General features: G+C 37.2%; 1 protein-coding gene across 1 annotated transcript; it reads right to left on the minus strand.

Annotated features, from left to right (window-relative positions):
- Positions 1 to 6,855: 6,855 nt before the first annotated feature.
- Positions 6,856 to 13,477, minus strand: LOC132170239 (eukaryotic translation initiation factor 3 subunit D-like). The gene is made up of 2 exons (XM_059581136.1): positions 11,648 to 13,477; positions 6,856 to 7,154 (listed from the first exon to the last, which is right to left on the minus strand). The coding sequence occupies exon 1, from the start codon at positions 13,355 to 13,357 to the stop codon at positions 11,651 to 11,653; it is 1,707 nt and encodes a 568-aa protein (XP_059437119.1). The 5' UTR covers positions 13,358 to 13,477; the 3' UTR covers positions 6,856 to 7,154; positions 11,648 to 11,650.
- Between the last annotated feature and the right edge of the window lie 1,921 nt (positions 13,478 to 15,398).

Genomic DNA, 15,398 nt, shown 5'->3' on the forward strand with positions numbered 1-15,398 from the left:
AAGATGACTTTCAACACCCTCTAATGGAAGTACTTTTCCATTCCATAATCTCAAAACACTCTTGATAAATAGCTAGTCATCATTTGACCTAATAATAATATAATATTCTAGACGCGTTTGCTTTTTTCTTTTTCTTTTTTTCAAACTTTGGAATTGCATGGTTTAAAAAATGATGGCGGTGAGAAATATTATGCGTTACATCTACATGATCACGTGATAAGGACGCAATTAAAGTCCCATGTGAACAAATTAATTAAAAATAATTACGTACTTGATTATTACTTTTCCTACATAAATATGAACCTGCATAGATCCCGTAGTTTTCTTCCTAATTGAATATATATATATATATATATATATATATATATATATATATACGTGCAATTGACTTCATGATCATGGATTGCGTATGTTGTATGTGAGCTGCGTCCCCTTTCGTCTCCTCCAAGAAGCCCATTTAATTCGATTTCCATTATTTTATTTATTTATTAATATATAATTGTATTAATTAGGTTGGTCATGATTAGCATTAGGGAGGATGATTATATTAAGAGATTGAGGAAAGGAAATTTTCTCAAATCCTTCTCTCTCTCTCTCACCGGGATTTGTCTTTGAGATTGGGGAAAGAGGATTTTCTCAAATCTTTCGGTGCTCCCTTGGAACAGGTCAGTGGTGGTGGCGGTGGTGGCTTCTTGCCTGGATAGGGCAGTGGCAGTGAGATTTTAAGAGGTGGCGATCGTGTGAGAGAGAGAGAGAGAGAGGGGTTTAGACGTTTAATAGTAATTTGGTGTTGTGTTAACGTTTGATAATTTGTTACAGGCTAATGTGTTAATTTCTTATTGGAGAACACAAAAAACTTGATCTGGGCCAAAACTACATTGAAATTATTTTTTTTATATTAAGAGCATTTTTAGTAGACTTCCTATAAAGGAGTATGTTCCCTAAGTTTAGGGAATACGTTCAAAAAATCACAAAAAACATATTATAGCAGACTCCCTAAATGAACTATAAACATATGATTGCTACAGTGGAATCCAAAATCCTTATGATTATTAAAATATTAAAAAAATGATTCTCTCTCTCGTCTCCTCACAATTCTGTCCCATCTCTCCTCTCATATATATAATATAATTAAGAAAACAAATATTTTAATAATATAAGAAATAATTATGAGAAGTTATTGAGGTGTATTTTGACATACATAGGGAAGTAAAAAATAGTTTGAATTCTTAAATGTAAAAAAATGACGGAAAAGCTGCTGAAAATTCTATAATAGGACACCATTAAATGTGGAGGAGACTAAGAGGCAATTAGTCAAATGCTAGTGATAAGCCCTTGTGCTATAGTGGACTATTTTGTATATTTTATGTTTCTAATTTTCTAATTATGCTATATATGGTGGACTATTTACTATTTAGTATCATGCTATCGAAGCTATCAATCCCAGAACCCAACTCAATTTTAATATAATTATTATGATATAATTGGCTCTTTTTAATTACTTGGATATTTCCTATTTTGTTGGTCCATTTATAATCCCAACGAATTATGTAAGGCAGATATTGTATAATTGTTGGTTTTTTTTTGCAAATTTTTTAATCTTTATGTGTAAAGCAACTTCCTCGGCTGAGATTATATATATATATATATATATATATATATATATATATATATACTATTTTCATTAAACGTATCTATCAGCAAGTGGTTGAAATATCGCTTTATTTGACTGACCAAAATATTTTTTTTGAAGAAAATTTCTTGTCACAAATAAGATCACAGAAATAGCGGTTTACGCTTTTAAAATTACATCACAAAAACAATCAGAGGTTGCTCTCAACCAATCCTTATTTATGATAGACTATTTTGCCACATTTACTAACAAATGGGCCGCATCATTAATATTCCTACGAACAAAATTACATTCCCACCCTCTAAATGATTGCAATACTTTCTGCGTGTCCGCAACTACATGTCCAAATCTTGCCATGTTAATCTCCTTTGAGCATATTGCCTTTGTCACTACTTGGGTGTCGCCCTCAAGGATGAGATTTTTTATTCCCAAAAGCTGGCCGAAACACACCGCCGAGTACGCACCAATTGCTTCTGCTGAGCTGAGCTCAGGTGCTCCCACTCTTGTTTGGCTTCGAGCTACTATAATTTTGACTGACCAAATTAAGATCGAAAAAAAGAAACATTTTATTTGATGAGCTTTACACTTGCTTGTGTCAAATTAAGAAATATAAAATTGGCGTGGAGGAGTTAAGAAAGAGGTATCTTAATAATCAATATATCAAAATTTAATAATAATTATTTTAAATTTAATGATAATTTTAATAAAAGTTACGTTTACTTTAAAAACGTTGGCGTGTCTTAAAGCCAACTGTTGGCGTGTATCACGTTTAGAGCTTTATTAATTAATTTGGGGTTAACATAAAAAACTTTACAAAAAAAAAAAAAAAAAAAAAAAAAAAAAACCCACTTTAATAAAAGAAAAGACATATCCAAGGGCATATTCTTTGAAGCCATTAAAGAAAAACTGCTATTTTTTGCCATTCCCAATAGATTCTCGTTCTATATATATATATTTAGAGAAGTGTTATGGAGCTAAATAAATGAACCCAGAAATGGTGAGAGACAGATAAGAAAGAAATAATTGCATTTATTTTATTTAAAAACCATTGCCACATCAGTTTAAAATTTTTTTCTTGATTCATTTTTTTGGCTATCTAGCACTTCTCATATATTTAAACGTAAGGAAAAATTACAGTTTACCCCTCAAAGTTGATAGCGTTTTTCAATCGAACACCAAAGTTTCATTTTTTGCAATCCACCCCTCCAAAGTTTCAAATTTTTGCAATTTGATCAATTGTATCCAAAACTTCCCATATTGCCCATAATTTTTTTTTTAAATTAAAAATTTTTAAAAAAGAATCGGGATGGCCGTAGCCACCCCTTTGGCCATCTGACCATTTTTGCACCCTTAATTTTTTTTTTTTAATAAAAAATAAAAATTATAGACAATATGAGAATTTTGGGATAATATTGGTTGAATTGAAAAACATTAAAACTTTGTAGGGGTAGATTGTAAAAATTAAAACTTTAATGTTCGAATTGAAAAACGTTGTCAACTTTATGGGGGTAAACTATAATTTTCCCTAAACCTAAATTACTTGGGCACTGTTATTTCTCAAGTTCCATGGCAGAATTTTTTTTTTTTTTTTTTTTTTTTTTTTGGTAAAAAGCTCCATTGTAGCTTAAGCTACAATATTTGAAGCATCGATCCTAGCATGCATATATATATTATTGCCTTCAAATTAACATGTGACATCCAAATCATTATTTTGCCTCTGGAAAAGTGAGTGCCCACTTTTATCCACACTTCCACAGCTTGGGCATAACTCTCTGCCCTACGACATTTCAATCACACCTTTGACTCTTTGAATCATCCAAATTAATGAGTGAATATCATCACTTTTTGCCCTTTTAAAATGCTCGTTTGATAAAAATAAAAAAATAATGAAGGTTGGAACATGGATGAAAATTTACTTTATCAAACCAGAAGTAAATGGTGCATTTTTTAAAAAAGCATATGATTTTAAACTAAAGAAGGCAATTCATATTCGTATGTCGGGTTTGAACTGTGTCAAGGTATGAGTATAATACTATAATTAAATTGGTCAAACTCGTCAACTATAACTTATTAATTTTATGTTGGGTTCATTTCAAATTCGCAGATCGTGTTAAAAATTATTAACTATTATGTCATATGTCAAGTCAAGTTCAAGTCTTGTCGTGATGGAACAAGATTTTTTTCAGTCCAAAATGGACTGAAGAATATTCAATTCATGGTTAGAATTTCTTAGAAAAAATTTTAGAATCATAAATATGACACGTGTCCCACTAATAAAAAATAATAATAAAATATTATTTAACATTAAAAAAAAATTAATAAAAAACAGTAATAATAAGGAGTGATTGACCACCCCATTTGGCCATAAGGGGTGGCCGGACCACCCCCAAGCCACCCCAGGCCCAATGTGGGTGGTTCGGCCACCCCCAAGGGCCAACCCGTTATTTTTCTTTTTTTCTCTTTTGGCCCTTTGGGTGGTCGAAGCCACCCCATAGGCTTATTATTATTATTATTATTATTTCGTTTGGCTCTTGGGAGTGGCCGAACTACCCCAAGGGAGATGGGATTGTTCGGCAGCCACCTTTTTTTTTTTTTTTTTTTTTTTATTATTATTTTGTTCTTAATTTTTTTTAATGTTAAATAATATTTATTATTATTATTATTATTATTATTATTATTATTTATTAGTATGACACATGTTCTATTTGTAGTTCTATGATTTCTTCTAAAAAATCTTACTTATTTGGACTGGAAAGGATCCAATTTTGATCGTGATGCGCAGAAGAAAATATATTATAGACTTAAGAGGATTCGGTTCCTGTCGTGACGACACTGACGGGTAAAAGAATATATATAAATGAACTAATTAAGAAAACATTAAATGATAAGTTTAGGGGGTAGGGGACGAGGTGGATCGGGATCCCCTCCCATTATGGGGAGGATTGATTTTCAATCTTGGCCATCCAGTTTTATCCAACGGCTCATACAATGCCACATGTCCCACTTAAATTAAATAATAAAATATTAATTAATTTTTAAAAATAAAATAATAAAAAGTAAAATAAAAAGTAAAATAAAAAAATGAAGTGGCCGTCCACTCCAGTGGTCTAGGTGGCTTCCCCCATTGGGCGGTTGGGGGTGGCCGAAGCCACCCTTGTGGCCCTTGGGGGTGGCAGAGGGCCACGAGGGGTGTCAACTAAGGAGACCGGGTTTAAAAAAAGTTTGAATTTTTTTTAGCTTTTGGGAGTGGTTGGACTACTCCAATGGCTACCCCAGTTGAGTCTAGGGGTGGCTACACCCTACTTTTTTTTTTATTTATTTGATTTTAATTTTTTACTATTTTAATTATTATTATTTTTTAAAAAAATTAATTAATATTTTATTATTTAATTTAAGTGGAACATTTAACATCGTAGGAGCTATGGAATAGAAATAAATGGCAAAATTGAAAATCGGAGAATGAGGGGATCTTGATCCGGGACGAGGTACGTATGAGCTGTGTACAAGTGATATCTTATCATGTGTTAGTGAAATCTGGGAGGTCTGACATATATATATATATATCTCGAAAACCTTGAAACCCAATCCCAACGTTTTCCCACTCTGTGCTGTGATTTTCGAGGCCTCAAAACTTGTGCCTTGATTTTGACCTTCCTATCATTTTAATTTTAATCCTCAAATGGCATTTTCAACTTGTTTATTTGCAACTTATTATATATTAACCAGAGTTTTCCAATGGAGAAAGAGTCGGCATTGTAGATCAGTAGATGCACCCAATAGCAAGTTAGCAGCTTCAAATACGAACGTGGGTGATAATGAAATAGAACCTTCTCGCGTAAACAACGGCCTTTAAATTATTATGATGGAAGTCATCTTCTTCAATTCTCTAAACCTTAGACTTCTGCAAGTCCTAGATGAAGAATGAAAGGAGCGCCACTTTCATTCTTATATGCAACCTAGATATTCATCTTTGTTTTCATTTGGAGCACTTCTACCGGTGGGAGTGGCAATTCATGTTATCATATCGAGATGTAATTATAAATCCTATAAATCAACAATAATCCGATCAATATAATTAAATAGATTAAATGCTATAACTCTAATATATTAATTTCGTATTAAATTCGTGGTTCGAATCTTCATAACCTTTTTCCTCTCGCTAACATGTAAAAAAAAAAAAAAAAGATATTATGTGCAGAAATTTTGTCAACCGTAAACATTAAAACTAATCTCTAATTGTAATTACAAGTTCAGTTTAACTAAACTAACCAACTGGCAACTTCTATCTTCTCGACTACGCGTTTGCTTAACTAAATTAACTGATGTAAGTTAGCCTCTCCTCTCCTCACTCGTAGTCGAGTTCAACTGGCGTCTCTACCAACTCACCATATCAACTATTCTCTTATTCAAGATCCATCAAGATATACTCAACATGTCGTATTATAATTAAATTATTAATCACACTCATTTTTATAAGCTTTAAGCTTTTGAAACAAATAATGACTTAAATATTCCACGTACACATGAAGAGAAGTATTAGAATGTTAATTAAATGATTAAAATCACTCATTCCGATCCTATAAGCTTCAACTTCCATGCCGGACAAAGTACACTGTGTAGCATGCAACCAGGAACAATTTAACAAATAGCTGGCCAGTACTTCTATCAAACATATACATCTAGCAGGAATAAGTCCAGTATCCTGATTCCTGTCAATGAATGAAGGGAACATGAGAAAAGCAAATGATCTAGGCTCCCATTTTCCTTATTGCAAAGGATACAACTGAGACCCTATATGAAAACCATGGGCATTAATAAGCCTCGATTACTAGCATTTGAGCAATTCTTCCTGTAACTCTCACAAATCTAGAAGAGTATCTATATACCTATACTCATAAACAATTCATACCAAAAGGGTTATATGCACGTTAAAACTGACAGATTATTTGAGTGCTTTAGGTCCAAATTGAGAGGCAATATTATAGCACACCCTTCTTTAATTTTCTCTAAAAATTGGTTGTCCAATAACCACCCAATAGTTATTAGTACTATTATCCATTAACTTTGGGCCGAGACGCCCAGGCTGATATTATTGGTCTCAACCCATTCCCTGTTCAAGTACCAGCCCCAATAGGCCTTAATTTCGGTTACAAGCCGAGTGGCCCAGCGGGCTTCAATGGAGAAGAAGATTTTTTTTCTTTTAAATAAATAAGAGAAGCAAAAAAGTTAAAACAAAAATTGATATAGAGAATACTGAATTGTGTAAAAAACAAAACATGACACCCGAACAAACTGAAAACCGGTACACTTAAAAGCTTTTGTTTCTAGACCAGCAGAGAAGCCTTCAAATGAGTAGTAAATAAATACGCCGAGTCTTCCAAAAAGGTGAGCTATATAAAAGCTTGAATTTCTGCTAAATAGTCTGTAAAAAACACTAATATTGCTGAGAGAAAATCTGCTTCTCCCTCTGGCAATGCCGGTGGCAAATCACTTCTTCCTTGCCAGCAAAGATTGTTTTAATCTGCAACTCACCAATCGAATATGTAGCCAATCAATAAAATAATACTACTCTGGTACATATAAAGGAGATGATAAATCCAATACCAAAATAAGATTCAATTTGTTTATTTGGTACTTCAAATCTCATAAAAGACGGCATCATACTACCTACGTAAATAACAATTGATTTGAGCACTTTGACACTAACATCGAATAGTGATGAACATTGCTAAAACTTCAAAGAACATCTTGAAAACTCTTAACTGTTTCAGAACGCTGCAAACTCCACTGAAAACTATGGACATGGAGGTGAACCTCTGAAGCACTGGTACCATCATGTGCGTGCGGTATGTGTCAGGAAAAAATATGACTCATGACAGGGATGGACATGCCAATTACGGGTGGGTATGACAGCAAGGGAGTGTAAGACACAGGCAAGACATGACTGGAAACACATAAGAACTAAAAGAATGAATTTTCCAACTCTTCTTTTTAACATTTTGATTATGGGGCTGCTGGAAGATATAATAAATATACAAATATGTGAAGGGAGAAAATGCAGTACAAGTATGTGAAAACGAAATGCTAAAAATTTGTTATTTCTGGGTGAAAAGCACTTTATACTGTTAAGCTTGTCATGGTGAGAATATTGGCTCTCTTCTAGTCCATTGTAAGATCCCTACAATAACAGTGAGAAAATCTCCCTCAAGGATAAAGTTGTCCAGGCCTAGGTTTACTTAAGAGGGCTCCAACATAGGGATCTTTCGATGGACTAGATAACCATTTTGGATATTTTCTTGAAACTTTCTTCTGTCAACTCCTGGTCAGCATCCAAGGTTTCATAAAAGCACAATCAGTAGTGCCCACAACCTGGCAAAATGGGACCATTTCCTTGAATTTCTCAGGAAGCATTCCCATCCTTTCCTTCACTCTCTTAGATCCTTGATCAGACGGTGGCAAGGACGGACTCCCCTCCATCCCCCTACGGTTCTTCTTTCTTGTCTTACTTATGGCAAAAGGAAAAAAAAGTAACCTACGTATAACTTATGAGTTTCCTAAATCACTAGCTCATCAAGAAAAACAATACTTCTAAACGTTCCAACCCAAGATATTTTAGTACTTTTGAGACTTATAAGGCTTCTTTGCATATTACTCTTCTACAATCTTTAATTTTTGGAAGCTTTTAGGGTTTTAGAAAGATTACTTGGATACTGCACAGGTCCCTAATTGTTTTTAGAGGTTTTCTAAGGATTACAGAGGAAATATTAATGTCAAATGGGATTAGACCGGAAAGAAAATAGGAGTTGCTGAATATTTGGAAGAATCTGATAAAACCTCCTACTCTCCTCCCCCTCCTCTATATAGGTCTTCTGTATTTTCCAAGGTAATGACCATGAAGAAGTCCCATACTAGTATACTACCTCCCTTACCACTCCTCTCCTCCTCTATTTTGTCCAGCCAGTGTCTAATCTCCCATTCTGTTCTCATGTGATTTAGGGGCACATAAAAATGTCTTGTGTCTTCCATCTATATTCTTCAGTATTGTGAGAAATTTTTACAAGCCGAGTCTGACCTTTCCATTAATGATGTGTGTTTATGATGACCGTTCCCATGTAATAATGACAGGTATCTATATAGCAAGTCGCGAACAAGTGAAGTATACTTGAGGAGGCAAGGATTTAAATTGGTCTGCAATAACTGCATTGTAGGGACTTTGGTAGAAAATTGTCAACAAAAGAAACTGGAGAACTAGCAGAATTCAAGGGAGTAGGATTATCTGAAGAATGAGATCAGCTCAAGTGTCAACTTTATAAACCACCACTAGTATTAGGTCACAAAGAAAGGAGCAACTTTCATTTTCCTTTTTTTTTTTTTTCTCACTTGGACATAAAAGCACTAATTTATACATAATAGAATCTCTCTATACTAACAAAACATAAGGTCCAACCAGTGGCTCCTAATGCTAATAGTCAACAGGGAAACTCCACATAAACCACAAAACCAGTAAGCCATTGATGCAAAAATTTCTGTCACCACAACAAAATTATAATCATTAAAGATGAAATCAGTTTACCATGACCACAAGACAAAATAACTACAAATTTTCCATACTGCATGCTCAAGACAAAAAATTGTTATAAGAGAAAAATAACAAACTTCCATAGAAAGACAAGAAAAATATGGTCCTTAAATCCACATTACTCAGAAATCATAATCTGAACAACCAAAAAACAGACTACATTTACGAAGAGAGATATCCAAAAAAACCACATAATTTCTAATCTTCATGCAAATTAAAGATCATTTGTTGCAGTGATCTACTTATCAAAAAAAAAAAAAAATTGTAGCAGTGATCTTGACCACCTTCATTGAGGATTTGCTATCTGTTGTCTTATTATCATCTGAAATTTTGAAAGACTAAATGAAGTAACTTAAAATTAACAGTGATCTTAGCTGCAACTATATCAATGGATCAATCCCGAAGAGTTTGACCAGGCTCCTTCTTGTCAAATTGTAAGTTCATAATTTTATTTTGTATCTGTCAGGGCCTTATGTGCAGCATAGGTATTCATCAAGTATTCAACAGGTTGATCAATTTGTAACTGTTGGTATGCTGCAGGTCCCTTATGGAAGACCGATTGTTTGGTTCAATTCCTAAGGAAATTGGTGACTATACTACACTATAAGAGCAGTAAGTCAATGACGAGTTTTCTGCATAATGAACCAAGACTAATCTGCAACCTTGATTACATTTAAGTTGCATTTTACAGGTCCTTGGAAGCTAATCTGCTTGTTGGACCTTTTCATGAAAATCTTTGAAATTTGATCAACTTAAGGACTATATGTAAACACTTCAATCTCACATTTAGAAGATGAATAATCCACGTAGAGTGGGTGGATTATAAAGGCTCATACATTGGTTCCTTACTAGGTGGGATTGAGCTTTATAAGCGATTCTAGAAAGTTCCAATTGTAACTTGACTAGTCATTTTAGAGTGATAGTGCAGATGTTGTGAGGGTTTTTTTGGAGTCGTTACAAATGGTAACAGAGCAGCCTATTATTGCTATGTAGTACTAGAGTACTGCATGACGTATCCCTAACAAGGACGTTAGGGTTTTTTTTTTTTTTAGATTGTAACACCTCAGTCCTACATTGAGAAAATGAATAATCCACATAGAGTGAATTGATTATGAGGCATTCATTGATGCTAAGCCCTACATTAGTTTCTTATTAGGTGAGACTCAGATTTATAAGTGATTCTACTGAGCTATAATCGCAACTTGACCAATCATTTGGAGTGATAGCATAGATGTAGCTAGCCCTTTCTCTCGGTCATTACATTGTAAGATGGTTGACGTCATATTTAAAATTCAGTTTCTTTTTAGCTACCTAATTCTTGGATTGTCTTTGTTCTAGTTTAAAAAGAGTAATCTACTACTTTTATTTCTTTTATTGAAATGACTAGAGACATTACAGAAGATAAATGCAAAATATGATGATTTTACATTTTCACCAAGTCTACCAATTTCCATGTGTATTTTTTCTCCAGTATGGTCTAGTTGTATGAAAATTTATGTTGCAAATGTATTTTGCAGATGATTTCTTAAAATATGTTATTGATTTAAGTTCAATCAATTGGATACTGGAACATGTTCTATCTTTTCTATCATATAGAAGCTCCTGTTAGTCAAACTTCGACAATGGATGCACTCATCTCTCATTCCACAATTTATATAGCTTTACACTTTTTCTGTAGCTGCGCTAACACCTCATATCCATGTGTTTGCATCAGCACCATGTAATGTATGCCATCACAAACTTTTTTCATCTTACTTCAAAGGAAACTGATTGTTTTTCTATCCTGCATGTATCTTGCTTCAAACAATTTTATGGGAACAATACCAGAAACTTTCATTTTACAGAACTTAGACAACTTGGAAGTGAAGTTATTTGACATAATTATTTGAACCTATAGCTTTTAGACTTCAGAAACTCTCAAACTTCAGATACTGCCAGCAGTAGGATATATGGCACATGATATCAGGGAAGATACCTGAGATCACTGGGAATTGGATCAAGCTTTGATAGATTGTGAGCATTGAACTTTATTCTTTTATCCGCCATCTTTTCCTCATTGATTCAACTTTAGTTTTTTCTAGAGTTCTTATGAATTGTTACACAGGAAAGTTACAAAGCACGCATAATTTATTTTTTCTCATGCTTTTTATTTGTAAGGAGGGCATCTCATTTGAAAGAATCGAGGATGAGTTCCCTAATTTGCATGATTTGGGACATTCGAAATATTTGTGTTATGTTGTAGTCAATTTTCTCCAATAAAGTAATCATATGGGAATGAATTTGCAGTTCTGTAAACTAACCAAAAGTAGGTGGGTCTATTCCTGAGCCCCATAATCTTTATGCTATTGTAAGTTGCTTATAGAGGTGCCAAAAAATTTAAACTAACAGAAACTAAAACAGATGTGGCAAGTAAATTGAATAGAAAAAACCATTACCCTTTAAGCTTGAGCATCAACCTCCTTCTCTTCTACCTTCTCTTCTACAGCATTTTCCTCCCCACCATTGGCCTCCTCCGAGGGAGGCTGAACCTGCTCATCCTCTGGCAGCGGCTCCTCCACGTAATCATTCTCAAAGGCGTCTGGCGGCACCTCGTAGATCCTGACCTGTGGCTTGGTTGGGTCCTTCACAAGCACATACTTCCCTTCATTCAATTTCATACACAAATCCACAATGGACTTCACAATTCCCCACATATTCGACGTGTTCAGATTGATCTGCGCTGCAAACTCCCTTGGCTTGTACCCAACGACAGACAATATAACATGGTTGAAATGATCACGGGGATGAACCCTCGAAACATAACCCAATTTCATCATATCCGCGCCTGCCAACAGAGCCTGAGAGGTCCATTTTGCGAGCTTGTTCGCATTGTTCTTGAGCTCGGTGGCGAGCACCGCTCCTCTCTGAGTCTCAAGCTTCCGCCTCCAATCGAGGCCGGAGTATTTTGGATCAAACTCATTGAGAGCGTTGAGAGTGAGGAAAGACCTCTGCTTGTTCACCTCGACCACGCTCTGGACCTCGCACCTCGCCACCAGGTACATGTCGTCATCGAGCTTCCACCGCCGGTACCGGTATGCCACGGAGGCAACCTCTTCGCCTTCGTTCGCAAACGGATTGGGCTCATCGAAGGTGACCTTATCCCCTTCCCTGATCAGGACCTGCTGGGAAAAGTTCTGGTTGATAAACGCGGCTTCAACTCCGAGCGAGTACGCAGAGTTGATGTCGTCCTTGGCCTCCGGCAAGGGCTCCTGCGAGGTCTCGTGAACGGACAGAAAATCGAGCTGCGATCCGTCGCGCTTATCGAAGAAGAGCTTGTTCCCAACCCTCTGGACCACGATATCCCAGGAGTACACAGAACGCGGCGCGCACATGAGCGTGGAGAGGATGGCGTCGGTGGCAAAGACCGTGGCCTTGTCCTCGTTGGCGAGGCGGCGGATGACGGGGTCGTCTGTGGTGGTGACCTTGAAGAAGTTGCGGTTCTTGAAGCGCTCGAGGCGGCGCTCGTTCTTGGGCGCGACGCGGTCGTACGAGCGGTCGTAGAACTCGAGGGCGCCGCAGAGGAGGAGGTCCTCAGGGGGCTCGGGGACGGAGAAGGAGAGCTTGGAGAAGGCGGAGAAGGGGATCTGGTCCAGCATGTTCCACTCGGGCTGGATGTCCACGGAGGACTTGAACACGGCGGCCTCGCGGCGCGTCTGGTTGGCGTTCGAGCGGTTCTGGTGGTATTGGCGGTCGCGGCGGGCGCGCTCCTTCTCGGCCTCGCGGCGCTTGGCCTCCACCTCCTCGTCGCGGCGCTGGGGGAGCTGCCGCTGCTGCTGGAACCGCCATTTGGGACCGAAGCGAGGCTTCGGGGGAGGCTTGCCATCTACAAGGCGGAAGGAGGAGTCGTCATCAGCGGAGGCCGGGAACGAGTCGTCGTTGGAGAAGTCGAAGACGGAGTCGGAGGGGTTCTTGGACCGGGCGGCGTTGTTGAAGTTGCGGGTCCAGTCGGCGATCCGGCCAAGCTTCTCGGAGCGCGAGAAGGGCGCGAAGGGCACGTTTAGAGGGAGGTTGTTGTTATTGGCGTCGGCGGTTGTCGTGCTGGAATCTGGTGGGCCCCACCCGTCAGGGTTGAAGGGGACCGCTCCGGCGTCGAGTCCTCCGACCATGATAGCCTTGGTTGGGGTTGGATGAGATGAGAGACTGTGCTGGTGAAACCCTAGGAGAGAAAGGGGTTTGGGAGAGAAGTGGGCTGGGTTTTGACGAGTGGTGTAAGAGGGTATGAGTGAGTGATTTATATATATGAGAACAACTTTAGATCCGGACGAGGCGTAAAACTCATGTTTTACAGCATCCAATCATACGGATAAAAACACCCCCTACTATAAGCACGAAAACACCGGATCTCACCCCTTGATCAAAATTTAATTTCCTTTCTTCCTATTTCCCTCCCCGACGATACCCCATCACCAGCCCCGCCGATGACGGCACCGGCACCGGCACAGGAACCGACACCTTCCACATCTCCACCTCCTTCTCTCTCCTCCACGACCCCGAAGTCGCCGCCCAAATCTCCTCCCTCCTCCGCCACCCCAACTCCAGCTCCGGCGACACCAACCTCTGCCGCTGGCTGTATATCACAAGTATGAGTAAATTTGTCTTGCAGCCGGTTAGAAATACCAGGCCTTAAATTTGGAACAATAAGCGGTATTCCGAGGGCACAAACAAGATTACAATGGCGATAGATATAGCCTATATCCTAGTGGAAATGTTGTTAGAAAATTTGTTTGAAGTCGCCGCCCAAATCTCCTCCCTCCTCCGCCACCCCAACTCCAGCGCCGGCTATGAGTAAATTTGTTTTGGTTCTTATAAAAATGCGTGTACTAAAAGCTAAGAGCAACGAGTCCCGAATCCATCAGATCCAAACACATCGCAATCCAATCAAACACAGTTACGGTATATATCTCTAAAATCACACAAGAAATTAGAAAGTAAAACACAGAGTAGAGAGAGAGAGAGATGATGCACAGAGGAGTAGAACCGGCGCCTTTGTCGATGGAGTTGCCTTGCTTTGTTGCTTTTGTCCAGTTTATTTTTTATTTTTTTTTGTTTTCAATGGCTGAGATCCGGTGTTTTCCATCCTTATAGTATGTTGTTTTTAATATGAAATGTCATAATCTCATTGGATGCTGTAAACTATGGTTATTACACAAAGACCGAATAGTAGGGCTCTCTTTATATATATAACATTGTTGGAATTAAAGTAAACTTCTAATATACCATCACACGGACCGGGCTTCCCTGCGGTTAAAAAATGTGGCCAAGATTTAGTTTGGCAAATGGCACAAACGCTGTTTACGTCCTTAGGGCCGTTTGGGAGTGCGATTTCAATAAGTGCGATTTTAAAAATTGTGTTTTTAAAAATTACATTTTTAAAATCGCTACTTTTTAAAATCGCACAAGCGTTTAGTAAAACATACTAAAAAGTACTTTTTTTATCAATTGAATGTTTGGATAACATTAGCATATAATTGCGGTTTCATGACCAAATTACCAATAAGGATGAACAAGACAGAGAGGATGAAGAAAAAAAAAAGAGAAAAGAAAGGTTTAAATATATTTTAGGTGGGTATTTTTGGTATTTTTTTCATTCACGTTCTAAAAAAGGTAACTATTGAGCCAAATATCTTTTTAATAGAAATCGTGATTTTGTTTTAAATTCGCACTTTTTCAAATAAGCACCATCTAATCAACTTATGAAAATCGCAGATTTTTTTGCGATTTTAAAATTTGCGTTTTTAAAATCGCAATCCCAAACACCCTAAAGTTGCGATTTGGTTTAAAATCGCAGATTATTTTTTTTAAAACGCTGATTAATCGGGAAAGCATGTTACCGGATTAATCGACCATAAAAGAGGTGGGCATCTCGACAACAAAGTTCAAATGATAAACGCAATGCAAATTCTAGATACCCTTGGTTGGGGGTTGGATGAGAGATTGTGTTACTAAATGAGTGAAACCCTAGGAGAGAAGCTTGGGTTGGGGTTGGGGGTTGGGATCCTCAACGATAATTGGGGAAGAGTGCTGCTGCTGTACAGTCAAGGCAGAAAACTCATGTTTTTTGCCTTCAACTCAAATGCTGCCACTTCATATTATTTCAATATACAAAATAAGCTTGGTTTCACATGATAATAACCCAAACAACTTCTG

Source organism: Corylus avellana, chromosome ca2 (genome assembly GCF_901000735.1).
Source record: "Corylus avellana chromosome ca2, CavTom2PMs-1.0".
Lineage (NCBI taxonomy): Eukaryota > Viridiplantae > Streptophyta > Magnoliopsida > Fagales > Betulaceae > Corylus > Corylus avellana.

Coding starts and splice junctions, on each gene's coding strand:
- LOC132170239 (XM_059581136.1), bottom strand. CDS start 13,357: ATGGTCGGAGGACTCGACGCCGGAGCGGTCCCCTTCAACCCTGACGGG.